The 27,605-nt window shown below is 46.3% G+C and overlaps 3 protein-coding genes across 4 annotated transcripts in view; 1 reads left to right on the forward strand and 2 right to left on the reverse strand.

The window, feature by feature from the left end:
* The window catches only part of FAM162A (family with sequence similarity 162 member A), an 8,684-nt gene extending 8,205 nt beyond the window's left edge, over positions 1-479 (reverse strand). The window contains exon 1 of the mRNA XM_068181869.1: positions 336-479. Coding sequence (XP_068037970.1) covers positions 336-351 — 16 coding nt within the window. The 5' untranslated portion in view covers positions 352-479. The remainder of the gene's footprint in view (positions 1-335) is intronic.
* MIX23 (mitochondrial matrix import factor 23) lies at positions 384-22,469 on the forward strand. Of its 2 annotated transcripts, XM_068181866.1 has the most exons (7): positions 384-713; positions 1,743-1,868; positions 2,363-2,509; positions 4,835-4,894; positions 14,531-14,629; positions 19,392-19,493; positions 21,465-22,469. In XM_068181866.1, exons 1-7 carry the CDS (start codon positions 384-386, stop codon positions 21,591-21,593), a joined length of 993 nt encoding a protein of 330 aa, XP_068037967.1. In that variant the 3' UTR covers positions 21,594-22,469. The 2 variants fall into 2 exon arrangements, with proteins under 2 accessions (XP_068037967.1, XP_068037968.1); XM_068181867.1 differs by lacking the exons at positions 14,531-14,629; positions 19,392-19,493; positions 21,465-22,469 and adding an exon at positions 8,377-8,680.
* On the reverse strand, positions 21,899-27,092 carry CSTA (cystatin A). Its single transcript, XM_068181874.1, has 3 exons — positions 26,953-27,092; positions 23,112-23,213; positions 21,899-22,724 (listed from the first exon to the last, which is right to left on the reverse strand). The coding sequence occupies exons 1-3, from the start codon at positions 27,016-27,018 to the stop codon at positions 22,596-22,598; spliced, it is 297 nt and encodes a 98-aa protein (XP_068037975.1). The 5' UTR covers positions 27,019-27,092; the 3' UTR covers positions 21,899-22,595.
* Between the last annotated feature and the right edge of the window lie 513 nt (positions 27,093-27,605).

Consider the following 27,605-nt stretch of genomic DNA (forward strand, 5'->3'; position numbering starts at 1 on the left):
GTCCCGCTCCGCGCTGCGGGCCCGGCCGCTCGGGGTCCCGGGGAGGAGGCGAGGCGAGGCGAGGCGAGGCGGCGGCCCCAGCCCGGCCGCGGGGCTGGCTGGCGGGCGGGCTGGCTCGCTCGCTCGGTCGGTCGGTCGGTCGCTCCCTCACTCACTCACTCCCTCCCTCACTCACTCACTCACTCACTCACTCACTCACTCACTCACTCACTCACTCACTCACTCACTCACTCACTCACTCACTCACTCACTCCCTCCCTCCCTCCCTCACTCACTCACTCACTCACTCACTCACTCACTCACTCACTCACTCACTCACTCACTCCCTCACTCACCGGCGCGGCCCCACATGGCGCTGCCTCGGCCCCGCTGGGCGCAGCTCAATGTCACCGCTGGGCCCCGCCCCGGGCCCGCGATTGGAGGGATCCGCGCCGCGGGACGCTCGGGGCCGCCGGGGCCGGCACCGCCTCCGGTGGGGCGGCCGGAGCTCTCGCAGCGGCTGCAGGAGGCGAAAGGGCCGCGAGGCCGCTGCCGGTAGAGATGCCCGGCTGGGGGCCGCTGCGCCGGGGGCCGCGCTCCGGCGGGTCCCGCCCCGCTCCGCCCCGCGCGTCATCCCGGCTCCCCGCCGGATTGGGCGCCGCGGCTCCCTCGGCCGATCCAGGATGGCGGCGCCCAGCGGAGCCGCGAGCTGCGAGGACTTCGCCGAGTTCCAGGTAACCCGGGCGGGGCCGGGCCGGGCCGGGCCGGGCCGGGCGCTGCCGCCGCCGTCCCCGCTTCCCGCGCCCCGCGCGCTCCCGCCGCTCCCCGGCCAGCGGCCGCGCGGGAGCGCGCGCCCCGTGCGCGAGGTCACCCCGCTCCCGGCGGGCGGCCGGATGCGGCGGGAAGGGAGCAGGGTCCGGCCTTCCCGCTCCCCTTCCCTCTTCCCTCCGGCAGGAGCGGGGCCGGACCCCTCCCTTCCCCGCAGGTGCCTTTCGCGGGACGGAGCGCCCGCGGCGCGGAAGCCGCGCGGGCGGCGGGAGCTCCGCGGGCGCCGCCGCGGCGTTTAAGGGAGCGTGGGGTGCCACCCGTGTCTTCGGCGGTGCGAGCAGGGCCCAGGCCGGCGGGCCGTGGGAACCAGCCTGTGTCTCGCACACGGAATCCCAGAATATCCTGAATAGCTAGGGACCCTAAGGAATCACCGAGTCCAGCTCCCGGCCCTGCGCAGCACACCCCGAGGGTCACACCATGTGCCGGAGAGTGTCCAGACTCATCTTGAACTCCGTCGGGCTTGCTGCTGTGACCACTGCCCCGAGGAGCCTGTTCCGGTGCTCTGCCACTCTGTGTGAAAAACTTTTTCCCGAGATCCAGCCTAAACCTCCCCCAGCTCAGCTTCACGGCCCCCGGAATGGTGGTGGGGTTTATTCAAAGTTTGCCGTTTTGGCGCAGGTTGCGCTCAGTTTCCTGTGTGGAAGTGGGGTCGGGGACTTGGGCACAGGCTCTTCAGCCTGTCCATGCTGCCTGCAGGGCCACGGGACTTCAGGGGGCATCAGTTACTCATCCCTGCTCTGGCCTTTGCTGCCAAGGAAATGCCGTGGTTTGCAGCACATACTCCTGCATGTGGGATTGTTCCTTTGGTGTGCTTCTAGCTCTTTGTAAGGAATCCTATTTAGTTTCTATTAAAATGCTTAACTATGCAAATTTTTTTGTAGTAGGCTTTTCTGAGAGATATAACCGAGTATCTCTCTCTCTCTCTTTTAACACAGGAGCTGCTCAGGGTGATGAGGACAATCGATGATAGAATTGTTCATGAATTAAACACTACAATTCCAACAGCTTCCTTTGTGGGGAAGGTTGATCCTGGCCAGACGTGTAAAGAGCTGTATGAATCTGTGAGTGTGCACACCTTCCACTTTCAGCTCCCTTCCCACTGCTTTGTCGTTTGCAGTGGCCAGCAAAGCATCCTCAGGGTCTGAGGAAAACACTGCCTTGGCAGATCCTGCTTGGTGTATTCCTAACTGTCCTGCTCAACATCTTCACACACTGCTTCAGTTTAAAACCAGGCAGGGCAGCTCTTTGTTCTGCAATACTGATCCTTCAAGGAACTTTTAAAAAGGGTGCTTGCTTTTTCTGCTGCTCTGCAAGACTCCTCATGTTTACCTTTGACTTTTGATCAACTTGGCAAGAGCAAGAATGACAGGGTATTCTAAGTTGAGAGTAGTTGCTGCTCAAAGCCGTGTTGTTTCCCACATGTAGATTATGAATTCAAAGGGATTTCTGTAGGCACAGCAATACCATGACTTTAGAAAGTGTCTATTTAAACTTTCAACTAGGAGGTTTTTATTATCTGATGAGTCACTGTGACTTTCTTTTTCTCCCCACTTAGTTGATGGATGCTCACACCAATAGAGAAAGAATCATCAAAAACTGCATCTCTCAGACTTCCGCTGTAGTGAAAACTCTCAAAGAAGAGAGGGAAAAAGCCCATGAAGATGCAGCATTATTAAAGCAACTGAGGAAAGAGCAGACAAAGGTGAGTGGTGGAGCCTTTGAGAGATCACTTATAGAGGAAGAAGTGGGTATCTTTCCCAAACGGAAAGACCAGTGTGATGGAGAGAACCTGAAGTGGATCCTGAGTCAAGCAGTCTTTTCCAAGGTTCTCATTGGCTCTTGTTGGGTCTTGTGAGAATTATTTTTCCCAAGGCCTCAAGGCAGAGAGCTGCTTTTATCCTGCAACTGGAGCATTTCCCGAGATTCTTTTACACGAATGCTGTAGAAAAACACACCTTCTTTCCTATGGTGGATTCTAACCTTCACTGCCTGACAACACCGAGGCACAGTTTAACTTTTCCTGTTCACTACAAGATGCTCCCAGGCAACCTTGAATTCCACTTACACAACCTTTTACTGGTTGGTATTTCTTGGATTAATATTTGGAGTACCTTGTGATGGTGTGAGAGAGAGACTTCTGGGTTTGCGTACGGAATTCTAATGTGCAAATGCCCTCTCAGCCTTCTGGCCTCTGGGTGGGAAGTACTTTACCAGAGGTGACCAGAGGGGATTGAGTATCACAAGTGAAGAAAGGAACCCCATTGAAGTTCTCTCCTCATTTCCAGGGCCCCTTTTGTAAGGAAAAGGATACTGAGAGAACCATGTGGCAGATGAGCAGTTTTTTTCTTAAAGCCTCACTTATTGAACTGTTAACAAGCATGGATATTAGTTTATAAAACTAGAGTGGTTGCTTAGTATTTTCTACAAATTTTGTTAGCACAGCCAGTTCCTTAAATAATTTAGTTACTGAGCCCGAAATCTCTTACTGAAAACACTGGGAGGATCAAAATGAAAGTGTTTAATGATTGGAGGTGGCTTCAAATGTTAAAAGCAATTCATGATTTAGACACATCTCAGAAATTTTTTATTAGATCACCTCAGATTTGTACTTGGACCTTAGGAGGTGTGATCCCCTGCTTTTTTTTTTTTTTTTTTTTGGCTCTCCAAAACACCGAGAGTTGTGTTTTTTCTACAAGTCAGAAAAGCTATCTTGACAGAACACATCCTAGTTTTAAGAGTGGGAATTTCAAATATCTATTAACTTGTTTGCAATACAGATCTCTTTTCCCTTTTTATGTCTGTTTCTTTCATCCTGCTAGCTGTACAACTTGGAGAACTTCATGCATAATTATTACTTCTGGGTCACTGAATGAGAAAACTTGGAGGAGTAGTTTCTTTGAACTACTAAAGATCCTCTGAGTGTTTATTTTATAGAGACTTATCCTGGTCGTCCAGTCATTCTGGATGCTGGATTGTTATTTCAAACAGATTGAAGTCCTGTTGAGTTGGGGAAAGTTCATCAAACAGCTGTAGCAACTCTGTGCCCCTGGATATCTTACTTGGAAGGTTTTTAGTGGGATTGCTGTCTTGGCTTGCACCTGTTTACTACACTTCTAATTGGAACCACATATTGAAAATGGATAAACTCTGACTCTTTGTCTGTTGTGTTAAAGACACCAACAAGAATACATCCCAAATTTGGGCAAAATGGCAGATGGTTCTTAAATCTCCTCAGGACCAAATTACCCAAACACAACAGTCACACCTGCCCATCTGGGTTTCTAATAGGTGTGTGTTTCACACCTATCTCTTTGTTTAAGAGATTCTTACCCTTCTCACAGGTCAAGTGAGTGCTCAAGAACTGTGTATTGGTGGTAGTTCTTGCCAGAGCTTTTGCATCTGTGTAGAGCTGATTTGTCCTGCAGTGATGACATAAAATACTAACTGGTTCAGACAGCACAAACAACACGTGATCAGACTGCAAACCATTTTTGGTCAGTGCACTGAGTAGATGGCAAATGAAGCAGAGAGGGTCTGTTCATGCCTTAATTTTAAATCCAGAATCCTAGCTGGATTCCTAGCTTTGCTGCCAGTTTCATATGACTCTAATGTGGCAACTCAAGGCTGCAGAGTTAACCCCAGCCCTGGCTTTCCCTGTGCTCAGTGCTTGCATTAGGTGCAGTTATTTGTGCCTGTGAAGCCATCAGTGTTAATCAGTTAATTGCTAGCAAATCTTGATGGGCATGATTTAGGAACAGAGCATGAGTAATCAGGATCTACTGCCAGGCTTGCTTTGTGAGTCTGCCTTCACTGTGCCCTTGCAGACCTGTGTGTGCCCTGAGCACTGGCTGACTGGAAGGGACAGGCTCCCAGGGTGATTATACGTCGTGCCCTTTGGTTTGCACCATCAGAGGAGGTGTGCACCTGGTGCTGGGCTTGGGAGCTGGAAAGTTGCATTGGTAGTAAATAATGAAGGCTGCAGGGAGGCCTGTTTGACAATAACCCTTTTATCTGTTATTTTCTGCAGTTGAAATTGATGCAGTCGGAGCTCAATGTTGAAGAAGTGGTAAACGACAGAAGCTGGAAGGTACTCGGTCATTTAATAGTGATGATGTTCTGTCCCAACAGACAGTCCTGCACTGGAGGTGTGGGACTGGTGCCTTGTGAAGCAGGTTAACTGGAACTAGATGAGGGCACTGCTGGGGGAAATGCTTCAAGTCAGTCATTCTCCCAGCTCTGGATGCAGAGATCAAAGCCTTTCAGTTGCACTGCCAAGGGAAGAAAAGCATCTGATTTAGCATGGAGGAAGGACTGTGGATTATTCCCTGTGTCCCTTTCTCCCCCTTGCCAGTGGCTGAGCACTTTGTAGGCTTTTCTGTGGTGACTTCTCTGAAGAGCTTTTCAGGGCCTCTAACAATGTCCAAGAGAAGGGTCTTTCACATTTGCCTGTATCTGGTGCTGATCACAACTCTGAGCAGAGCCCAGGGGAGGGTGAGGCTGTAGAAGGTGAACCTTTTCCTGATGGAGTTTCTTCAGGCCTGAACAGACACTCCCTGGTGCAAAGGGCAGCCTTGTCGTGTCTCTCCTGTGTCAGCAGAGGGTGCAGATCTCCCTCTGGACTGATGGCCCCGAAGTCTATCTGGTGATTTTAGCACTGTGCTTAAGTTCTGAGGTGGCTGTATTGTGTCACTGCAGCATTTCACATCTGGCATCCTTTTCTGGTTTGATGTAGCTTCTCAGAGCTTTCAGTACTGCAGAGAGAACCTCTTTCCCTCTCTAAATGCAAAAAGGATTTCTGCAAATAGCCATTACTAGCTGCACCTTCCTTTTTAATCCCTACTTCATGATTTTAGTCCCCTAGATTGCACCAGTGTAAAACCAGTACAGCTTTATGTCTTGGGTGTTCATCAGTAACCTCAGTCCAGGCTGATGAAATGAGCATTTACACAGTTTTCTGCATATGCTTTGTCATCAGTACACCTCTGTACTGTCCCAAAAAAGCGAAGCATGCACTTCAGTTTAATTTTAAACCCACTTAGATCTGACTAAGCAATGCCACAGCCTTAACAACAACATGCTGCAGGTCACCAGGGTCAAATATTTTACAGTGACTGTGCTATAGGGGAACAGCCCCCACCCTACTCTTCATTCTGAAGCACCAAATTTAGTAATGATCCCAGTGACTTCTTGTAGCTGCATTAAGCTTTTACTGGTGACAGAACTGTCTAATTTTTCCTAAAGATGGAGAGTTTATAAACAGTGAGGTATGCATGGTGCAAGGGTACTTTAGCCTGCTGGTGTATTCCTCAGCCAGTGTTCAGAGTGGAGCTTGGAGAGATTAATATTTCTGGGTTTTATCTCCAGCTCTGCTGTACTGTGCTCTGAATATGCACGAAAATTTCTCCTTTATCTGCCTGTTAAAATGTCAATTAGAACCAGTCATGGTTGCAGACTGAATGCAATTTGTTATATGGAAGCGATTATTGGTGTGCAGGTTGGTGTTTCACTGTTGTAGACTTCTGGTTGGGAAGTACACTTGGTTATTTCCATTAATCCTAAACAACTGAAAACTAATTGGAAAAATCTGATTAGGAAACAGATTTTTAAACACTGGCTGACTGTAGCAATAGTGGCATACAGAAGATGCTACTTTAGAGAAATGCATGTGGAATTTGGATGATACCAAACAAGGAATTGACTTTCAAACAAGACACTTGCATTAGTCTCTGTCTAGCACCTCCAGATTGGAGCTTATTGTTGGAGTGGTTTATATTAATACATAAAAGCCAGCAAAATCAAACTTTTGCGTAGTAACATGCATTTTAAGGTTTCTCAGCCACTGATTTTCCTGAAAAATATCTGATAAATGAGAATAGCACTTCACAGGTAGACCAATGGAGTTAAATGGCCTGAGTAACACACTGAGATCTGTGAGCCAATGATCCTAAAAGTAGGAGGCAGTGTTAGTAAGAGTGCAGTGTTGATCTTCCTGCCACAGGTTGTGGAGTTACTGTTGAAGATACTTTGAAAGTTAGCATGATAGCAAGCAAGCTGGTGTGTTGTTCGATGCTAGAGACCTTTGCAGTGCTTTAGAGAGTATTTCCAGCACCCTTTTAGACATTATTCCATTAAAATGTCATTAACAGACAATGGACAAAAAACCGTGTGGTTTGAATTGGACTTCATGCTGTTGCTCTTAATTTCTACAGTTTTCTCCTATTACTGATCTCAAGCCTTTACCTCATCTGAACTTTTCCAGAGGTGTCCATTCCATGTGGTAACATAATGGCTGCACATTACTGTGTGTGAAAGAAACTATATCACAGCTTTTGCTTTCTGCAGTATGAATCAGTTTGTAATACATGTTTATTTTGTTAAATAAATTAAATTTGAAAAGTAGTTGAAAATTGCTCCAAAATTGTTGAGAAGCAATGCTGTAACTAATGTGTGCTCCAGGCTTCACTTTTGCTGAAGTTGCCATAGGTTCTGAACTGTGAATAAGATCTGCTGTAGAAGATTCTAGGAAGATAGAGCGTGAAACGGTGTATTTATATAAAGTGTTGGATAATTTCCCCAAAATTACAAAATCACTCACTTTGCACATAAAGCCATTGGGAGAGTTCATGAAACTTCATATCCTGATGATCACAGGCACTTGGGTCTGCCAAATCCCTGGACGGCTTGGCAAAACATGTTCTTGTGGGAATGCTGGTGGGACAACCAACAAACAACGTGCTAGAGCCTCAGCTTGGTGTCAGGCGGTGCTTGTGTCGCTTTCAGGACTTGTGCTGGACAAGTTTGGATAAAAACTGATAAATAACTAAATGGCTTATGAAGAGCACTTGCAGCCTTGGTTGGAGCCTGTGTGTTTTGCTTTGGATTCAGACTGCCTTACTTTAAATAGTCACGTTTCTTGGCCCTCCTAAGGGCAGGCTGGCAGCAGTTCAGACTAAATATACACGATCCTCAGTATTCAGTTCTGGAGGCTAAATTTTACCCAGAGAAGGTGCCAGAGGTGGGTGAGGCAGGAGTGCTGTGCCCTTTGCAGGGAGTGCTGGCAGCTTTGGCACAGGCAGGCAGGTCACTGGAAGTATGCACATGGCTTTCAGGAGCCCTTGCCCCTCTTCTTGGACGTCATGCCAATGTAAAATGTGCCTGCTCAGGAAAGACAGGAATACAGCACCCATATTTGAATGCCAGAGTGAACCTAATAGAACACAACCATTCAGGAGCCTTCCTATGATTATTTCCCTCTCTTTTAAAAACAAAAAGGCATCAGCATTTTTGATGGTAACAGCCTGCCAGGATTAAGAGTCTGCATTTTCTGAGGGAGAACACTTAGTGCTGTGCAGTCTCCCAACATCAGGCTGCAGACTTTGGATTTACTAAAGCCAGGAGTGAAAGTGATGGAGATGGATGTCTTGGTAAGTGCCATTTATTGATACCTCAGAGCTGGGCAGCTTGAGATGGGTGCTACATGAAGAAGTAGTTGCCTGAACTGTCTGTGAAGTTCTGCTCATTTTCTGGATGGGGTTGATTCACTTTTGCTCTTCTGCTTTGGTGTCTCAGGTATTTAACGAGCGGTGCCGAATTCACTACAAGCCTCCGAAGAGTCAATGATGATGTGGGGTATTTTCCATCAAGGTGGTCCATAACTGTGAGAGCCAAACTGGAAAGAGACCTTGGGTGAGCTGAATTGGGACCCTCCAGAACCAGTAGAACCCAGTCTTGTTTTGTTTTGGACCTACTTAGCCGAATTCTCAAGCTTGAAATGATTCTCCTGTAATTAAGAGAAAACAACTCATCTTTTGTACAAAATATGTGAACAAATGAGTTTTATAGTATTAAAACAATTTTCAATCGGAATGCAAAACTGGCATCTTTCTTGAACTTCCACAGCTTCAGTGATCCCAGAGGGGAAGAAAGAGTAAAACCTATCCTGAGCAGGGAGGAGAAGGTTCTCCCTGAGCTGGTGCCTGCTAAAATATCAGTGAACATGGTCTTTTTGTGGAAATAATCTGCTGAAGTCTGAAAGGAAATAAAAATTGCAGACTGATCAACAAGTGTAGTAGGTTCAACATTTCTGAAAGTAAGAAGTGACCAGCCTTGTTCTGAACTGCTCAACTTGAGCAGCAGTGGCTCAGAGCTGTGTATGGGTACAGGTTTGCCATTGCTCCTGCAATGCTGACAGGCAGCATCTGTTGCTTGCTGCCCTTTGGTCTGTGTTTCCAAGTTCTGGAGTTTTCCTTTATATAGGGGATGTGGTGTCGATTAAAACCATTTTGAGTTGGAGCTGAAGATGTGTCTCATTTGGGAATGAGACTGTCCAGGGACCCTTTTTTGTCCCTCCCTCTGAATATTTAAGAGTAGTTCTAAAGGTGAATTGTGTTTGAGCTGAGGAAACAGCTGTGCATACCTGATCCTGCTGATCTTGGCCATGGTGTTGTGTTTGGAAAGCTTGAATGTGGCACCCCGGCAGTAACACAGCATTTAAAGGCAGATGAGTAGGAGGAAAGCTGAATTGCTGCAATTAGACCTGTATATTTTACTTTTTATTTTGTATTTATTTCAGATAGGCTGACAGTCAAGTGACAAGGTCTGTGTGGTTGCCAGCTGATATGATCTTAAGAACCATTAAACTTAAACAGAGCCCTAAAAATACAGGCCTGTCTTGCAAACACTTTGGAATTCAGCAACAGCAATGAAATTACTGGATATACTCTCACATCCCTAAAGCTTTGCATATATAGGGAGTGGGAAATAAATAAAAGGACTGTACCTGTGTTACTGAGAGCTGGCAAAGATCTGTGCAGCAGCATCTGTTTTATAGTTGTTTGTGCAGTTAAGACTCAAAGTGCTTGGAAGCTTTTTATTTTTAGGCACCAGTGTCATTTTGTCTCACCTTTTTTTGAGAATGAGGAAGAAATATATTTTAAGTCTATGAGGATGTAAATCCTAATGTTCAAACTTCATTTTCCCCCTCTTTTTTCTCAAAGTACTGCAACTGCTTTATGCAGAACTTCTGAGTTGGAGCATTCATTCTTGAAGATTTCTCATAGTTTTTCTGCAACTCTGAAAGCAGAAAATGTGTTTGTTCTTCAGTTGTTAAATTCTTATAATTGTTTATCATCAAAGTGTAAATCAAATACTGCTCATCACTCTGGGCTGAATTGGCAGTAATGAAATTTCAACAGGGGATGATGGTAAATGAATGAGATGTTGAGAACAGTAAGTTTTGATTTCAAAGTTGGTACTTTATTATTGACCTCTAGGATAGGTGTCTAAAATATTTGTTCTCTCCAGGGCTTGGATCAACTGCAAGGACAAATTCTCCTTTTAAGCCAGTTGTACAATAGAAATTTCTATGAGTGTGTATAGACTTGGATCAATAGTCTTGAAATAATAATTTTTTATTTCTGTATAAACTAGAGACTGTAATGAGAATTAATCATTGTCTTCCTTTATCCATCCAGATGTTTGCTCAGCTGTTGTGGAAAGCTTCTTCACTTCAGCAGATGCTGTGATAAATGACCTGTGAAATGGATGTGATACACAGATTTTTTTATTTTTTGCATTAGTTATGAGGAAAATATGTTAAAAAACCCCAAAACCCACAATCCCAAAAAATCAGCCCAACATAGAATTATTTTCAGTTTGAATATAAGGCCAATCAAGTTGTCCTATACAAACCTGAGTATGGAAAACTGATACCGTGAGAAGATTCCTGAATCCCCAGCATCCCTTCTTGGGCTGATTGCATACAGAGGGTTGCAGTAAGATGTTGAATTGCTTTATTTATTTTGCTCTGAGCACAGAGGGTGTCTCTTACAGTAGTCCACAGCAAATCAGGTGGCTCAGAGGCCGTTTAACGTTGCTGTTGAACTCGATGGAACACGAAGGTGAGTAAATGGAATTGCATGCCTCACTTTGGGCACGGGGCAGGAGGACGCGGCTCTGCTGGTTCCTGAGAGCCTCAGAGCTGCGCGTGGAGCGGGATGTTTTGGAATGTGTGCAAACAGCATCGGTGTGAGCTGTGTGCCACACTGAACACAGGCAGGTAAATTCTGTGGCTAGGGTCCCCCGAGGATTCCGGGATGGTGTTTAGTCAGGCCTTGCTTCAACATTACCATTGAGGCAGTTACAAAATTACTGGGCTGTTTGCTGTCATACAGGGGTCAAATAGTGGACCCTACAAAGAGCAGAATTTCTTCCTTTCCCTGGTTGTAAGTTCTGTTTCTGCAAGTAAAGGCATTTGAGCACAGCTGATGGCCATGTCCAGAGTCCTGTGGGTGCCTCGCCTCTTCCACTGGGGCTTTCCTGTTGCTTGCAAGTGGTGAATAGAGGTGGGCAGATCCCGCATGCTTGGAAAGTCCTCTCAAGCTTGTGCATCTTTCCTTCTGTGAAATAGAAAGAGGTGTTGTTCTTTTTCTAGCATTCAGTGCTGTTGTCTTCTGCAGCCTGTAGGCATGAAAGACTGATGAAACAGGTAATTTCTTTATAGAATGTTTTTAACAGTAGATTTCAGTTGTCGTGAAGCAGACTGAGAGGAAGAGGCTCAGCATAGGCTGGGCCATGATAACTTTGTGCTGCTGAAGGTCAGGTTTCTGTTGATCCTTTTTCATGTACGATGTCAGAAATCTTTCAAAATTAGGATGGGTAGCAGGAGGGGAAACCTTTTTTGCAGACCAGCAGGTTGAAAATCAAGGCTGTTGTTCCTGTGATGATGAGAACAGATCTTCAGCTGGTACATGGAGGGCTGCTTTCCTCTAGAATATCTTAAAGACATTCAGACCATGTGTCATGTCTACCCACAATTACATGTCACTGTGAAACCAGAAGACTGAGCTTACTGACTAGGCTTTCACAATAATTTCTACAGAGCTGACTTCATTCCTGGTTTAAAAATGACTTGTAAATACATAACCCTGGGGTTTGGATTTGGTGGAGGTTATTTTGTTTGCTTTTTTTGTACTGGTGTTTTTATCAACAACAGCTTGGCACTCTTAAAATTGCTTAAATAGGACCAGGGAGTAGTGGCCTGCCAATGGTAAAGATCTGTTTCTTCTGTGTTGGAATAGTACATGGTGCAAGATGCTACTCTGCTTCAAAGCTGTACAGAATGCCAGTGGTGGTTTCCCAGCAGAGATTTTCCAGGATAACAGCAGCACAGTGATGTGAGAGGAAGCTGCCAGTTGTGCTGATGGAGAGTGTAGACTGGCCTGGTACGTGATACCAGCCACGTCTCATTCATGACAGGGGGCACAGTCACATTGTTGTGCAAGAGATGATGTGGGGCAGCTGTTCTTTTCAAGGCAGTGCTCCAAATCCTGGTTCATTACATCCAAAACTTAGTGTAGAGAGGGGTGGGTGGACGTGGGGGTTGCCCCAGATAAGGTTGATCAATTGCCCGTGGTCATCTTTGATCACAGGTCTGTGAAATGTCAGCACTTCAAAGTGGTTTCATGAAATACTTGTGCAGGATGAGTACTGCATCCCAGTGTTAGAAATATCACTGGATTTTGGGACAGCCATTAGCACTGCCATGGAAAGGAAACAGTCTGATTTGCCTCTGTAAACTTCAGCATCAACTTGCTGACAATTAGTCTTGATTTTTTTCCCCATTGTGCACAACTGTGCATTCTGGGGGAAAAAAAAGTTGTTATGCTTTAAAGTAAAAAACCAGTAAACCCAGAAATATGGAGTCCAGTGAATGATTTCCATGCAACATTAATATCTTCAGTTTCACACCTAGATTCTTTCCAAGATTTTAAATGAACCCTCCTGGACTTTGTGCTCAGTGTATTTGTTGCTAGACAGAATCAAGAGTTCTCCAGGAGTGTACTACTGCCCTGGGGATCTTAACATCCCTTCCCAAGGAAGTTAGCAGGATCTGTGTCCTGGTGAGTGGACAGGTTTATAAAATATCCTGTTTTAGTACTGGTGCTGTGCAGTTGTTGGACACATTGTCTGATTCCTGACCTCAGTAAGGTGAACTGGCTCTTCCAGTTCCTCAGCTTATCTGTCCTGCTGTATGAATAAGGCACAGGTGGTGGAACATGATCAGCATTTGAGTGAATCAGCAGGGTCTTATGCACAAGAAGGTTTGAGTTGTCATCAGCTCCATGAATAGGACTCTGAGGAACTCCTCATCTGGAGAGAAGTTGTTGAAAGTGGCACAATTCCAGTTTTAACAGCTGCCACTCCCTTTATTCCTGAGTACTGGAAGGTTTTTTTTTTCTCTGTTCACATTAGTATTGTCTCAGGACAATGAATTTTCCTCAAATGCTTTTTTTCCACTTCCACAGCACTGCTGCTCACTGCTGCAATATCTTTTTCAGTAACATGCTGTAATACTCATCAATACTGCTGAGTGTAGGGCCCTACAGCCCCAGTTTCTCAATCTCAGGGGCTTTGTACCAAAACCAGGCCTTGAAGTCAGATCTGAAGTACTTTTTACAGTGTCTTGCATCATTTTTTATCTGTGAGGAGGAGGTTCAGTAGTATGGGTAGGACACAGATAAGTTTGTTGCTATGGCCATAAACCCACCTCTTCCTAGCAAATTCCCTAATACTGATCTCAGTAGAAATGCCCATTGCCTGTGTGCAGCACATATTCTCATTTCATCTGCTCCCATGTACCTGCCCCCACAGACTAAAAAGTGTCTGGTCTGTTGCTGCTTCTCTGATCCTCGCTCTGGAACAACATTCCTCTTATTTGCTGCTGAGGGGGATGGCAGGAATGTTGACAGGGAGTAATTTTATCTGTGGTCTTGTAGTGTTAGTTCTCCCTTACCAGGGAGGGCTGCTAGCAGTTATTAGCCTTCCCCCAGCTTGATTTGAGCTTTGTACATTCACATTCGTGAGTGTACAAACGACTCACGACATGAGTCTGCCATGCCACTGTAACTGCAGAATGAATACTTCTGACTAACTATTCTCATGTGATCTGTTTCAACAGCTTATGTTGAAAATGGGACAGCTTTTTTGTTTTTTGATTGTACTTTGTCTTCTAGGAAATTGGCACTAGAGTTAAAAAGCAGATTTTATTGCACATTCAGTTGCTATTATGATTGCCTGAATGCAGTTCTTGGTTTGATGGGAAAGAAGCAGAAATGCCTTATTTTCAGTACTTACCTGAATCTGGGATTGAATTATTTTCTGCTTCTGATGCTGGTGTTTACCTTGGCAGCTTTTTGGTCAGGCAGAGGAAAGTCAAGTCACTGAATGTAAGATGCTGTCTGCTCCCATTTCCCCACTTAGAAGGATATTGAGAGAATAAAATTTCAAGTTAAACGGGACCTACACTAAGGAAAGTGCTGCATCCTTTCCTCTGATCAGTAAAGGTGTTGGGAAATACTGGGTGTGTCTTTGATCTGTTTCCCAAGAACTCCACCTAGTCATCTGCACATGGGTGGGGAGGCAAGAGGTTCCAGCTGCAGCCCAAACCAACTCTGTTTAAGATCTGGGTGACTGGAGGCTGATGTTTGCTTTCTTTTGGATGTGAAGACCATAAACACTTCTTTAAGTGCTTTTTACATTTATTAATAATATTGCCAGTGCTTTACATTGCTTTTCTCCCCCTTTCCCCCTTTTGTCTCCTTCTCCAGTTCAGTAATGGTAGGCTCCGTGTGTTGCAGGTCACATGGTTCCATGACACGTGTGTGTATATATGTGAGATGCCTGGGGACTCTACTCAGACTGCGCTGAACTTGCTTCTTCAGAGCCACTCATCATTTCAGAGAAGTCACCTGCCACCATGATGCCTGGGGGCTTATCTGATACCAAGCCTGCTACTCCAGAAGTTCAGCAGCTTGTTGACCAGGTGAGTTGCCCCCTCTCTCTAGATTAAGTTACTTGTGTGCAAAGAGGCTATTCCTGAAGCTTGTGTAAAGCCTGGGAGACTGAGCCAGGTTTTAAACTGACAAAGCTCATGCTGAAAGTGGGAATCCCCTTGACTGGCAGTGTTTTCTCAGCATTCTACGTAGGAAATGCCTTGGTAAGACTGAGACAAACCAGTTCTGTCTCCTCTTTGTCCATGGCCAAGCATGGTACTGGCTACCTGCAGTTAATGTCCGTATGAAGTTCCAAGCCCAGCTCTGCTGTGCCAGCAGTGAGGTCACTTGTTTGAAATGAGAGGTGGCATATTGGAAGGGAAAAGGTTGTACCAGGCAGAGTTCATTCCTCAGTTGAAGGACTGCATTGGACAAACCACATGCTAGTATGCAGTAAAGAATTATATATGCAGGACAAAGCTTTTAAATTGTGTGTTCCCTGCTGGCATTATGTGTTTTCTAGAGTCACAGCTGTGATACAGGGGCTGCTGCTGGGGCAAGATGAGCTTCGCACAAGGCAGGGCACTAAGTGAGCCCAGTTGCCAGGTGGTTGGTTACAGGCAGTGGTTCTAAACTGGAGCAGCCCTCTAATGCCCTGCAGTGCAGCAGCTCTTTTTAATGAAAATATAAAATGCATCCTGAGGAATGAAAGGGGTTCCCACCCACCCATCAAATTGTCTTCACCCTTCTGAGTCTGAAAGACGAGCTCTTGTCCCTTTGGCATTTGCACTCAGGCACTCTTTGAGGAAACAAAACTAGGAAGTAGCAGGCTTGAATGCATTGGCCAATACTGCAGCACACTCACTGTACCTGATGTGCAGGGCTCCCAGCTCTCTCCTTTGCTGTGCCACTGAGGACAGAGTTTGCACCAGCATCATTCCACGTCTTCCACGATCTCTTGCAACTGAGACCAGGCAGCCCAGTATTCTGACGGGGCTCTTTTCCGTAGTCCACCGGTGGAGGGGATAACTTTAACATCCAGTTTACTGATTAGAAGATACTCCATGTTACTCAGTGTGTCTGATTTAGCAGAGTGATACAAATATGCTGGTAACTCGATACAGGTCTAAGTTACTCTTAGCAAAATGTAGCGACTGCAATCCCAGTTCTCTGAGGATACCAGCGTGTTCTGCACTCCTAGTGTACAACACCCTCTGTGTCACCACACTGGGCATCCTCAGTGACTGGGAAGGGGGATGTGGGTTGAAGTCAGCTCTAGCCAGCAGTTTTCTTCAAAATTCTTTTGTCCAGCCATTTAGTTTTTATACTCAGGGTTGGGCAGAGCCACGTGTTCACTCCCCACATGCTGGTCTGGCTAACTCAGGGGCGTGTTCGCTTTCTCTTACTGAACTCGAGGAGTTGCACCACCACATGATCCCCTCCACTGACAGAGCTATTAATCAAAAACACCCCGTGTTTTTGTGTTGAGATAAAGCCTTTGTGTTGAGATAAAGTCAGCTCATTTGCAAAAGCTGTGGTCAGTCACACCCTGCATTATTTTCTGAGTTTCATGGGTGGAACGTCAACCTCCCCAGCTCCTCTAAGCCTTCTTCCATTATAGGGCTTTACTGGTCAGTCACAGCTGGGGTCAGCAGAGCTGGGGACATGTACATTAGGGAGGGCTGGAGTTTGGGGTAACTGGTTAGTCAGAGATGATTTGCTGCAGAGCAGAAATGGATGATCTACAGTTGTTTGGGGGGTACTAACTGAGTTACTTGGGAGCAGGACAACTCTTCCTTCTATGCTGGCAGGAATGTTTGAAGGAGCAGCACTTGCAGAGATCAGAAATTCCCTTTTACCTATGGAGGGGAGACCCTACAAGGGACTTGTAGCACCTCTGTGTATTTGCCATTCTTGTTTCCTCATGTTTAAGATGGGGCCAGCTGAGGGCTGTGAAATTTAATTTATGAGTCTGTGAAATGCCTCAAGCACCATACTAGATACTGAGCTTCATTTTCAATGCTGGGCTGTGTTATTTTTGGGTCATCAGAAGTCTGCATTGTGTATAGGAGGTGAAACCACAGCACTACAGGGCATATATGGAATCTGAAATGTGGATAGTGCAAAGTTTCTGTTTGATTCCAGAAAAGGACTGATCCTAATTTTAGTGTTCTTTTGTTCTCAGTAGCTTCAGGAAAATGAAAACAGATTGTTCTTTGCTCTTTATTTTCTTCAAGGTGAAATTTCTGCCCTGTGCTGACAGCAGGAGAGAGAACACTTCCTGGTCCTTTCCCCCTCTGCAGAGGCTTTGGTACAGTTGTCTATGGAAAATATTCTTATGGAAAGCTTATGTTGGGGAAATCCGGCTGTCCTTCCAGCATAAGTGTCACCATTTCATGAAGAAATTCTGGGGGCTTTTATGCTCTGCTGAGCAGAGAAGCAATTCCTATTATTTCAGTGAAGTTGTGAAGAGCGTTTGCAGAACTTGTGATGCTCAAAGTCTGTCTACTTATGGGATTACACTATTATTTACTTATACCTGTGCCTTGTCTCTAGCCATCATTAGTGAGCTGAGGAATGTTATTTATTTGGAATTCCTGTCTTACAGCTGTTGCCCAAAACTGAGGAATGTTTTGGGTTTAGGATGCTGTTAGATAAGAGCTTAGGAATGTTATGTTTTTTCACCTGAGGATTAAGGAGCTGTTTGCCTTCTTGATTTTACTGACGGCTCAGTCTGTAAATAACAAATGGGGGATATAGTGGCCAGAGGAGAGAGAGCAAAACTAGAGAGAGGTGGCTTTGTTTTGTTTTATTCTGAGAGAGGAATATCATGCACCAAAAGTTGCTACTTAGGCGCATCCTAGGAGGCCCCTGCCCCAGTCAGCTGGAAGGTTGCTGGGAATTAAAATTTTCCTGGTTTGCCAGAGTTAGCAGTTCCTCAGCTGAAAGTATAGTTGTCTCTTCCTGTGGAGAGCTACTCAGCAGAAAATCCTGTGGAAGCTACTCAGCAGAAGAGCAGGGTAAGAGATAATGAAGAAGCTGAATAGGATGCTAATTTCTGGCTCTTTGGAAATGATCTGGATGTTTCTTGGGTGCTTTCTGTGGCCTTCCTGCTAGGAAGGAATGTCATGGGAGTGGCAGCCAGCTGTAGGTGCTTGTGCTGGGAAAGTTAATTAATTCAGGGGGTTCTTGTGAAACAGGTGGGTGGTGAGAAGCGCTGAGGTACTGCTGGCCTGGCCCAGGGCAGCCTGAGCAGGCTGGCACTGACACTGCTCCTCTGCCCAAACTCAGTAATGCACCCGGTCATCGGTCTGGGTGTCATGTGCAGAGGGGCACTACATCACCCAGCCTAGGAGCGATTGTCTCTGCTTTCTGTGTGGTGGTCATGCAGTGATCATGAAATGGGAGAGTTTTTAATTCTTGAAGAAGTAAGGAAGAGCAACAGCAAAACCACTGCTTGGACTTTGGGAGGGAAGACTTTGGCCTGTTTGGCAGACTGGTTGAAAGAGTCCCTTGGGAGGCGGTCCTGAAGGGCAAAGAGATCCAGGAAGCCTGGGCATTCTTCAAGAAGGAAATCCTAAAGGTGCAAGAGCAGGGTGTCCCTATGTGCCAAAAGACAAGCTGGTGGGGAAGAAGACTGGACTGGCTGAACAGAGGGTTTTGGCTGGAAGCCAGGGTAAAAAATAGAGTTTTTAAGCTTTGAAAGATGGGGCAGGCAATTCAGGTGCATTACAAAGGTGTTGTGAGGTTATGCAGAAAGTCAGAAAGGCAAAACCCCTATTAGAACTTAACTCTGGTCACTGCCAAAAGCAATGACAAAAAGTGTTCTTAAGAATACATAAGTAACAAAAAGAGGGCTAAGGAGAATCTCCATTATTTGCTGGATGTTGGGGAAATCATTGCCACAAAAAATACAGAAAAGGCTGAGGTACTTAAACCCTTCTTAATCTCAATCATTGATAGTCAGACCAGTTGTCCTAAGGGTACCAGCTCCCTGAGCTGGAAGACAGAGACAAGGAACACAGTGAAGCTCCCACAATCCAGCAGGAAACAGTGACTTGCTTCTCCATGTGTAAATCTATGGGGCTGGACGGAATCCACCTGAGGGTACTGAGGGAGCTCATGGAAGAACTCTCCAAGCCACTGTCCATGATTTACCAGTGGTTCTGGTGAACTAGGGAGGTCTCACACAACTGGAGTTTGGCTAATTTGATGCCTCTCTAAAAGAACATCTAAAAGAATGGTAGGAAGGAGGATCCAGGGAACTACATACCTGTCAGGCTGAGCTCAGTGCCAGGGAAGGTCAAGGAACAGCTTATCCTGAGTGCCATCACACAATGTGTGCAGGGTAACCAGGGATTCAAGCCCAGCCAGGATGGGTTCATGCAAGGCAGGTTCTGCTTGACCAACCTGATCTCTTTCCATGACATGCTGAGTGGATGAGGGAAAGGCTGTGGGTGTTGTTTCCCTGGACCTTAGTAAAGCCTCAGACTCCAGTTCCTACAGCATTCTACTGAAGAAGCCTGGACAGGTGCACTGCTCACTGGGTGAAAAAACTGGCTGGATGGCTGAGCCCAGGGAGAGGTGGTTACATCTGGCTGGTCAGGGGTGGTGCACCCAGGGCTCAGTGTTGGGGCCAGCTCTGATTAATATCTTTACTGATGATTTGGACGAGGGGTTTGAGGGCACCCTCAGTCACTTTGTGGAGTTTCGTTAAGGGAGTATGTGTGAAAGGATGAAAATTGGAATGGTACATGTGCAAGAAATCCCTAAGTATCAACCTGCCAATCATTTTCCCCTTTCTTTTTACAGGTGAAGCCACAGTTTGAAAGCCGGGCAAACACGAACTGTGCTGTCTATAGAGCCATAGAATATAAGACTCAAGTGGTTGCTGGGACAATGTACTTTATTAAGGTTTGTATATATTATAGGAGGGAGTGTTTTGGAATTAAATGATACAGGTGACTTGCAGAGTGGCTTACAGCTAGAAAGAGAGCAAACATAATAGGAAACTGTCTGAGTAACAGAAGTGGGGACTACCTCCAAATGCTTATAAAATTCATCTGTTTGGCACTACTGTAAGCAGGAATATAAATATTATAAAACATGTGCTGTGCTTATTCAGATGTGACTGGTAAGCTTCTCGAGATCATCCCCCTCAAGGACTATAGATTGCCTTCCCAACTCAAATTATTTCAATGAGTGTAACTGGTCTCCTGTTTCCTTTCAAGGCAAAATAGTATCTGAGTGCTTCAGTTGTGTTTGTTGGGATGAAATTGAAGTCAGCTTAAGGAACTGATGGAAAGATAGAGTCAATTTTGTTATGCAGTGCACACATTTGCTGACTAATTTTGCATGCAAGCAGGTGTGTTGATGTTTTGGTTCTGTGTCAGGTGCTGCAGAGGTACAGCCTGCCTGCTGGTTCTTTCTGTATTTTCAAAACCCCCTCTCTGCTGCAGAGGAAAAATGGGTAATGCTTAATTTGGAGCCCTCTGATAGCACCATTCCTCCTCTACTGAAAACCCTGACCGATGGATGTGAGCAGCTTTCTGTGAAGCAGCAGAGAAGAAATGTCCGAGTGTATTTTTCATCTGAAGGCCAGCAAGCACTGCTGAGCAGCAGGCTGGCCTTTGGAGCAGAGCAGGCATGGCCTGTGACTGCTGAAACCTCACGTGTGTGTGGGCATGTGCCTGACAGGGTATGTCATATTCCAAGGGAATTGGAATAATTCTTTTATTAGAGGAATCGGCCTGTAATGTTTGGGAGAGAGTAATTCTGCAGAGAGACACTGTGAGCATTAGCTCCACACTTCTCATACTTAGTTGATACCAGGAAGGACAGATGCTGCCACACCTTCTTCTTTCCCAGGTGCTTCCTTAAAAGAACTCTTAACTCAGAAACAAAGATTGATTACTGAACTTGTAAGAAATCCGTTTGTAACACTGGAAATGGATGATTTGTCTCTTATTTCCCAATTTTACCAGTGATGGAAAACAGTTCCTCATTTTAGCATTAAATGGAACAAACTCTGGCACAAGATTCATTCTTTTATATTTCTGAATCTTCCACCTCACTGACCTTTTACCAGCAGACTTACAGCTGAGCTGCAACCCGGACCAAGCATAGTGTCCCACTGCAGCCACCAGAAAGCATGTAAAAACCTCTTGGAGGCTAAGGCATTAAAGTTCCCATGTCCCTTGCCAAGGGAGAGTTTAGCACTTGTTGTGCTTGGCTCTGTAAGAATGAAATTTTACAGCTTCCTACCAAGTCTTTATGTGAGGACTTTCTAGGGGGGAAGATGAATTTCTTTGGAAGAGTCTTTATTGTAGGCACTCCCATGCACTCCCAAAAGCAGCGGGATATGTCAGGTTCCCTGTTCAGGCACGGATGTGTTTGGAATAACTCTGCAGACCAGGGATCCTGGCTTTCAGGTTGCCATTGCTTCTCTGTACCCTTTGGGAGCTGACATGGTGTCTGCACTGTGTCCCACCCCCAAGTCATGGAGGTTTCCTCATTGTCTCGTCTCCTACGAGTGTGTCAGGAGGCTGTGAGCAAATGTGCTGACATCCTGGTGACTGAAATAGGACACCATCAAAACCTTTCTCCTGTTGCATCTTCTGGTGCTTCCACACCCAAGCAGTTCTGCTCATTTTCCCTTCACCTGAGTTTGAGGGTTTTTAATAGATAGAGTTTTCTACAGGTGTAGATAGTTTCTGCCACCAGTTACTATCCAGACTTGGATAAGAGCTGTTGAAGTAAAAATGAAGGTACATCTAAAATTAAGATCCTGAGCAAAGATGTTCTTTCAAAAATGTAAAGAACAGCTTTTTGTTTGAACCTGCTTTGAGCCCATGATCCTCACTTCCCCGCTCTTTTGGTTTCTAGGTCCAAGTTTCCGATGCCGAATATGCCCACTTAAAGGTGTTTCAGAGTCTTCCTCATGAGAACCTAGGTCCCAGCCTTGTCAGTTTTCAGACTGGCAAAACCAGAGATGACCCTCTGACCTACTTCTAAGACATGATGTGTTGCAGTGCCTCACCTCTGCAAATACTATGGGGATTCTGCCCATGACAGTAAATAAAATAAGTTTGGAAAGCTATTGTCCATATTTTCCTTTTGCTGCTGATATACCTGCAGAGGTCTTGTTATCTTTCGTGTCTGTCACAAGACTAAAATAAAGTATTTCTAATTAAGACATAGAATAAACATAACCTTATCTGGAATATAAAAAACACTTAAGGAAAAAAAGCTGAGCAAGATAATAATCAATGGTGAAAACCAGTGAAGAGAACACTAAAGCACCAGTCAAAGATGCCATCTCAAGTCAAAAGAAATGTTTATTGTTATAAATGCAGAAATGCTTGTCCAGCTTAAGTTCCTTTCCAGGACTGGACTTTTCCATAGGACCGAGAACATAAGCAAGCTGGTTTGGTATTTTAAACTCACACACCCTCTATGGGACATTACATGCTACTGCTGCAAGAGGATGAGCATGATTACCAAGGGAATGTTTGTTTCAAACTACTGTAAGCCTCTTTCTCTTCCTTACAAAATTGCTTCAGCTCGAGTCTCTCATCAGGTCTTTGCCCATAAAATACAAAGTACAATTTAAATCTACACATATATTCACAGTTGCAAAACAGCACAGAAAAGACTGAGGCTTTCCTCTTGTTCCTTGCTGCAAATATATGAGTGCTGGTGTCATTCCCCTTCTGATTTCCAGACCAAGGAAGTCCACAAACAGGACTCAGCCACAGTATTCTTGTTAAGTTGCACTAAAGCCTAAGTTAAGTTGCACTAAAAGTAGGATTTACATAAGTGCAGGTAATAGGAGAGCCCTGTGACTCTCAGGTTTGGAGATTGCACAGGAAGGGAATGGCATAAAAGAAATTGATTTTTCCACCATGATGTTAAAAAGACACTTTTTTCTGCCTTTGTTGGCACGGGAATCAACATTTTGCAGCCTGTAGAAAATGCACATAAGAACCAGCTAGGGAAACACAGCAGAGAAGGTTGCTAGAAATAAGCCAGTTCATCATGCTTTGTCTTGCTGCCCTGGTAACTGTGGAGGCTCAGCTGCTCATTCTCGTGGGGCAGGCTCTTGAACACCCGCAGGTGCATGAACTCCTCATTCCCAACATGGACCTGCAAAGCATGAAAGCCAGTGAGATCTCTGCTGGGGGAGCAGCCTGCAGCAGGAGGGGTGGCAGAGACTGGGCTGGTTTGAGGATGGAGCAGCAGACAGTTAGTAAGAAAAACCATTGGCTTGTTTTAAACCAGACTAGGAGCCGTGACTTTGCAGAAATACCACCTAATCTTCCCATGAAAATGGAGAAAAGAGGATCTCTCTATTTAACAGATAGGAAGAGGGTCTGGGAGGTGGATATTTGTGGCTTTTTAATGCACAATTTTTTTTTAAATAAAGGTCAAATCATAAGCATTCTCTTCTAGTTAAGAAAGGGAAAAAACCCACCATTTCAAAGATTATACACATTAATAGAAAAGAAACAACCCAGGTTATTGTTGCTCTACCTTGATGAAGTAGTTTGTTCCAGCAACCAACTGAGTTTTAAACTCCACTGCAGTGAAGACGTCAAAGGTCTTCCCTTCTTTTTCTTCTAGCTGAGATTTTACCTTAAGGAAACAATAGGTTCTTTAAGACTGATGCAAGATTCAAGTATTTAGGACTTAAGGCTTACAGTTCACTGCTGCTGAATTCCCAGACACAGAGTTCCCACTTTTCCAAGACATTAAAAGATCAAAATGAATCATGTTAAGTTTTGTGTGAAAGCAGGACCAGGACTCTAGGGAGGTGGCAAAGCTGAGTCAGAGGTGGGAGTCAGTCACTACAGGCTGACACCAAGTCTGGAAAACACTTGACAGTTCTTTCAGCATGCCTGCTGGAATCTGTGTTTTCAAACTGCAAAACAGTGCTCAAGAAGTCAAAGTAACCTGTCCAGTACCCAAGAGGGAGCCATGAACTCCTGAGATGCAGCTCTTCTCCCCTGCACTGGGCACTCTAGCACATTGTGGCTGTATGGAAAATTCTTGGTCAGGAAAGCAGATTTCAGCCTTTGTTTTGCAGGGCAAGATGAGTTAGTCTTGGAGTCCTTGCTTGGAAGTCCTTGCCTGCTCCAGGCTGCACCTCCTGCACTGCATCATTGCATAGCCCTCCCTTCATTCCCAAGGCAGTGGTACCAGCAATGAGTAGATCCTCCAGCTATATGGTGTACTACTCCTTCTTCCTAAATTCAAGGAAAATAGATACATCTGCACTCCTACCTAAATCCCACAGGCTTCCTTGGGGAAAAACAAGTGCCAGCTTGCCACTGGTCAGGTACTGTAGGTGAAGCAGGAACAGAAGAACCATTCCTGCAACAGGGTGTGTTCTCTCACCTCTCCAACTCCCAGAACTCTGGTGCCTTTCCAGTGACCATCCTGAGAGCTGTGTCCATGCTTTTTATCTTCTCTCAGAGGCCATACCTCTACACTTCCTCCAGGTTATGATCAGTATGTCACATGCAAGATAATAATCTTTGAATACTTTCCTGTTTGTTCTTTGCCATACGGAAATCCAAGCTGCATTCTAAGATGCACTGAAGGGCACAGCCCCAGAAAGCACCATGATTCAGTCCTGCCTCCTTCCCTTCTTCTGGCTCCTGTCCTGTACTCCATTAGCAATCCTAGGCATTGGGCAGCTTGGTTTCTGAGGTCACTAAATCACTCCAACTCAGCACATTTTGTATTTCCACCACCAAGCTGAACACTGGACCCTGGGTACAGACAGCTCAGAGTCCTGCAGCTGCAAGCTTGTCAGGGTGTTTGTGGCAGTGAGTCACCACAACATGTGACAAACCAGCATCCTGAGTCAGAGTGGAGAGGGAGATCCCAGACAGAAATACTCTCCCAAAGATCTGGTTCTTGATCTCAGTCTGGATTTGGGAGTCCTGGAGGACAGGAGCCAGCACTGTGTCCTAGTGGTCCCAAAGTTAATAGTATACTGGGCTGCATCAGCAGGAGCCTAGCCAGAAGACAGGCAAGTGATTATTATTACCCTTTACTTGGCCTTTGTTAGAAAATGTTGAATCCTGTGCCCAGTTCTGGGCCCCCAGTACAAGCCAGACACCAATGAACTGCAGTGAGCCCAGTGAAGGGTCACCAGGAGCACTCCGTGAGCACACCAGGATGGCTGGGGCACTTGTGCTGTTAGGAGAGGAAGAAAATGAGCTTGCTCAGCCCAGGGAAGAGAAGGCTTTGAAGAAAACTTTCCAGTACCTACAAGAAGCCAGGTTCTTTACAGGGATGAAACTTTCCACATGGCAGAAGAATGAGACACAGTGGTCATAAACTGAAACTGGAGGTTCAGACTGGATATAAAGAGAAACATTTCCCCTGAGGACTGCACTACAGCAGGAGTGTTCAGAGAAGCTGAGCAGTTTCCATCCTTGGAAGTTTTCAAGACTGACAGGACAAATCTCTGAGCAGCCTGAGGATGCTGACCCCGTGCTCAGGCAGGAGGTGCAGTCCCTTCCCACCCAAACAATCCATGATTCAGTCACAGGGCTGGAAATGATCATGCCCTGAAGACTCTCCACTGCCCTGCACGGCCTGTTTGCCATAAACAACCAGAGCAGTTAACTAAAAAGCAGATGGTTCACAATCACCCTGGATAAGCTCTGCCACAATTACCGGTGAGGAGCCAAAGCTGAACAGGCCTGGGTGGAAATCCTTGCCGTGAGGAGGCTGTTCCTATGGGATTCTTAAGCCAGACACTGCCAAAGGAAGCCTTCCTGCCCCGCGTGACACTACACCGCTGTGGGTCACAAAACTGAACAACATTTGGCCATCACAAGGATTCTTAGGAAACTGTAAAATGAAGGCAAGAACTGGAAAAGCAGGAACAGGGAATATGTTTATGGCAAGCAAACTGGCAGGCTCTAATAAATCTCCACAAAGACCTGACTTTAAGCAAACAAAATTATTTGGGAAGGTTACCTCAATTTAACAAAACTAGTGTTTTCTCCAGCAGTGTCCAGATGAGGATATGAGTGCATGGGCAAGTTTCAAGTTTGGGTTTTCCCACCTGTATTTCATTAAAGGAAGTAATTTAAACTGGCAGTCAAACCAAGCTGGATAAACTTTAAACTATTTAGGTGATTTAAATGAAAACATGAGTTGTTTGGTTAATTCTGTACACTTCTGAATCCAACAGGGTTTTGTTTTTGGATTACCAAACCACTGCAGTGTGCTACAGAACAGAAAGTCAAGATTTCAAACCTAGTTTTAAGCCCATGTTAATTGCATATCTGCATTACCTTTAACATGACATGTAGGCCTTTTCAGGTCAAAGCAATAATTACAACTCTCAGCAATTCTCAATCATGTGCTTATTACTGCAAACTCAGGCTGGTGCTTAGGAGATGCACATCTCTCCCTTTTCCTAAAACACAGAATCTTCAGAATGTACAAGGTAAATGTTAATTTCAGTAGCTGCTGTGCCTTTGGGTGCTCTCTATGTGTTTGGGAACTCCTCCTGCCTGGGGAACAGGCCCAGGCAATGACAAAGTGTCAGAAGCTGGAGCTCATCCTTTGCTTTGCGCAAGCTTTGCTCTCTAGTTCACCACATCCTAGCCGACAAAACCAAAAAGCAGAAGAAACTTGAGTTTCCAAGACAAAAAGAAGAACGTGTGCTTTGGAAGAACTTAGTTGCACGATGTCATTTTTAGAGTAAAAGCATGTGCTCCAATATCATGAGTGGTAATCTCAGGTACTCTAAGTAGTATCAGGATATGGTGCAGGTTAGAGCTGAATTCTGTGTTGCGGAAAAGCAGAAGCAGCGAAGAAGCTTTCTTGCTTAGTCCACGTTTCCCACCCTCAAAAAAAAACCAAAAAAAAACCCCAAAAAAACCCAAACAAACAAACAAACAAACAAACAAAAAAAACCACCAAAAAAAAACCAAAAAAAACACAACCACGAAAAAACCCAAAACAACAAACAATCCCCCCTTCCCAGGCAAACAACAAAAACCCCAAACCCCAAACGTATGCACACGGCTCAGATTCTGTAAGAAGCACAGGAGCTCGTTCCCCGAGCTCAAGGCCATGGCTTTGTCGCGTTTCCCCGCGCACCCAGCGCTGCCCGCGGTCCCTCTGAGTCAACAGGGCCACGCCAGGCGGGCACAGGGAAGGAGAGCTCCGGCAGCCGGCGGCTGCTCCGTGCATTCCCCGTTCCTTCCACCTTTTACCCGGGGGGCGGTGTCTCGGCGCTCAGCCGCGCAGAGCGGTGGCCGAGCACACGCTGGGCCCCGGACAGGCCCTGCACGGGCCTTTCCCCGCCTGCGGGACCCTCCCCGGGCGCGCCCCGGCCCCTCACCTGCTCTGCGATCCGCTGCGTCTCGTCGGTGGCGGGCCGGGCCGCCGAGGGACCCCCGCACAACATGGTAGCACCGCTCCGCTCCGGGCCGATCCTGCCCCTCGGGCGGTGCCGGGGCGGTGCCGGGGGCGGTGCCGGGGCGGTGCCGGGGCGGTGTCGGGGGCGGTGCCGGGCCCGGCGCTGGAACCCGCAGCGGGGGCTCGGCGGCCGAGGCGGCGGCGGGCGGGAGCGGCCCGGGCCTGGCCCCGCCCAGCCGGGGTCAGCGCGGCCCTGCGGGACCGGCGCTGCCCGCGCTTGGCGGGGGCATCGCGGTCCGACGGCCGATGGAAGACAAAACCAGCCTAAAGCGACACTTGCAGTGAAAGCTGCCGGCAGAATTTATTCTGCGCCCTGGACAGAAGAGCTGCGGCCGCTCCTCAGCGAGCGGCGCCTCCGTGAGAGCCCCGCGAGAGGACAGGGCTGCCCTCAGCCGCTGCGTTTTCCCTTCCCGTGGCCACCTCCCCAGCAGCGGCGTGCTCCTTAGGCGCATGGAAAGGTCCATCTCCGGACTCCCTCGTTCACCACGTTCATCATTCCCTCTCCCACGCTGATTTTGCCGCACCTCAGCCAGCAGGCTGAAGGCGGTGGTGAATTATCCAGCCTCTGGGACATCC

The sequence above is a fragment of the Anomalospiza imberbis genome, chromosome 2, assembly GCF_031753505.1.
Source record: "Anomalospiza imberbis isolate Cuckoo-Finch-1a 21T00152 chromosome 2, ASM3175350v1, whole genome shotgun sequence".
Classification (NCBI taxonomy): domain Eukaryota; kingdom Metazoa; phylum Chordata; class Aves; order Passeriformes; family Viduidae; genus Anomalospiza; species Anomalospiza imberbis.

Excerpts from the sequence above, each read along its gene's own strand:
- MIX23 (XM_068181866.1), top strand. The coding sequence starts at position 384 with ATGTCACCGCTGGGCCCCGCCCCGGGCCCGCGATTGGAGGGATCCGCG. Across the intron at positions 714-1,742 it reads AGGACTTCGCCGAGTTCCAG|GAGCTGCTCAGGGTGATGAG; the intron begins GTAACCCGGGCG and ends CTTTTAACACAG. Across the intron at positions 19,494-21,464 it reads GGACAATGTACTTTATTAAG|GTCCAAGTTTCCGATGCCGA; the intron begins GTTTGTATATAT and ends TTTGGTTTCTAG.
- CSTA (XM_068181874.1), bottom strand. The coding sequence starts at position 27,018 with ATGTTGTGCGGGGGTCCCTCGGCGGCCCGGCCCGCCACCGACGAGACG. Across the intron at positions 23,214-26,952 it reads CGCAGCGGATCGCAGAGCAG|GTAAAATCTCAGCTAGAAGA; the intron begins GTGAGGGGCCGG and ends TGTTTCCTTAAG. Across the intron at positions 22,725-23,111 it reads GAACAAACTACTTCATCAAG|GTCCATGTTGGGAATGAGGA; the intron begins GTAGAGCAACAA and ends CATGCTTTGCAG.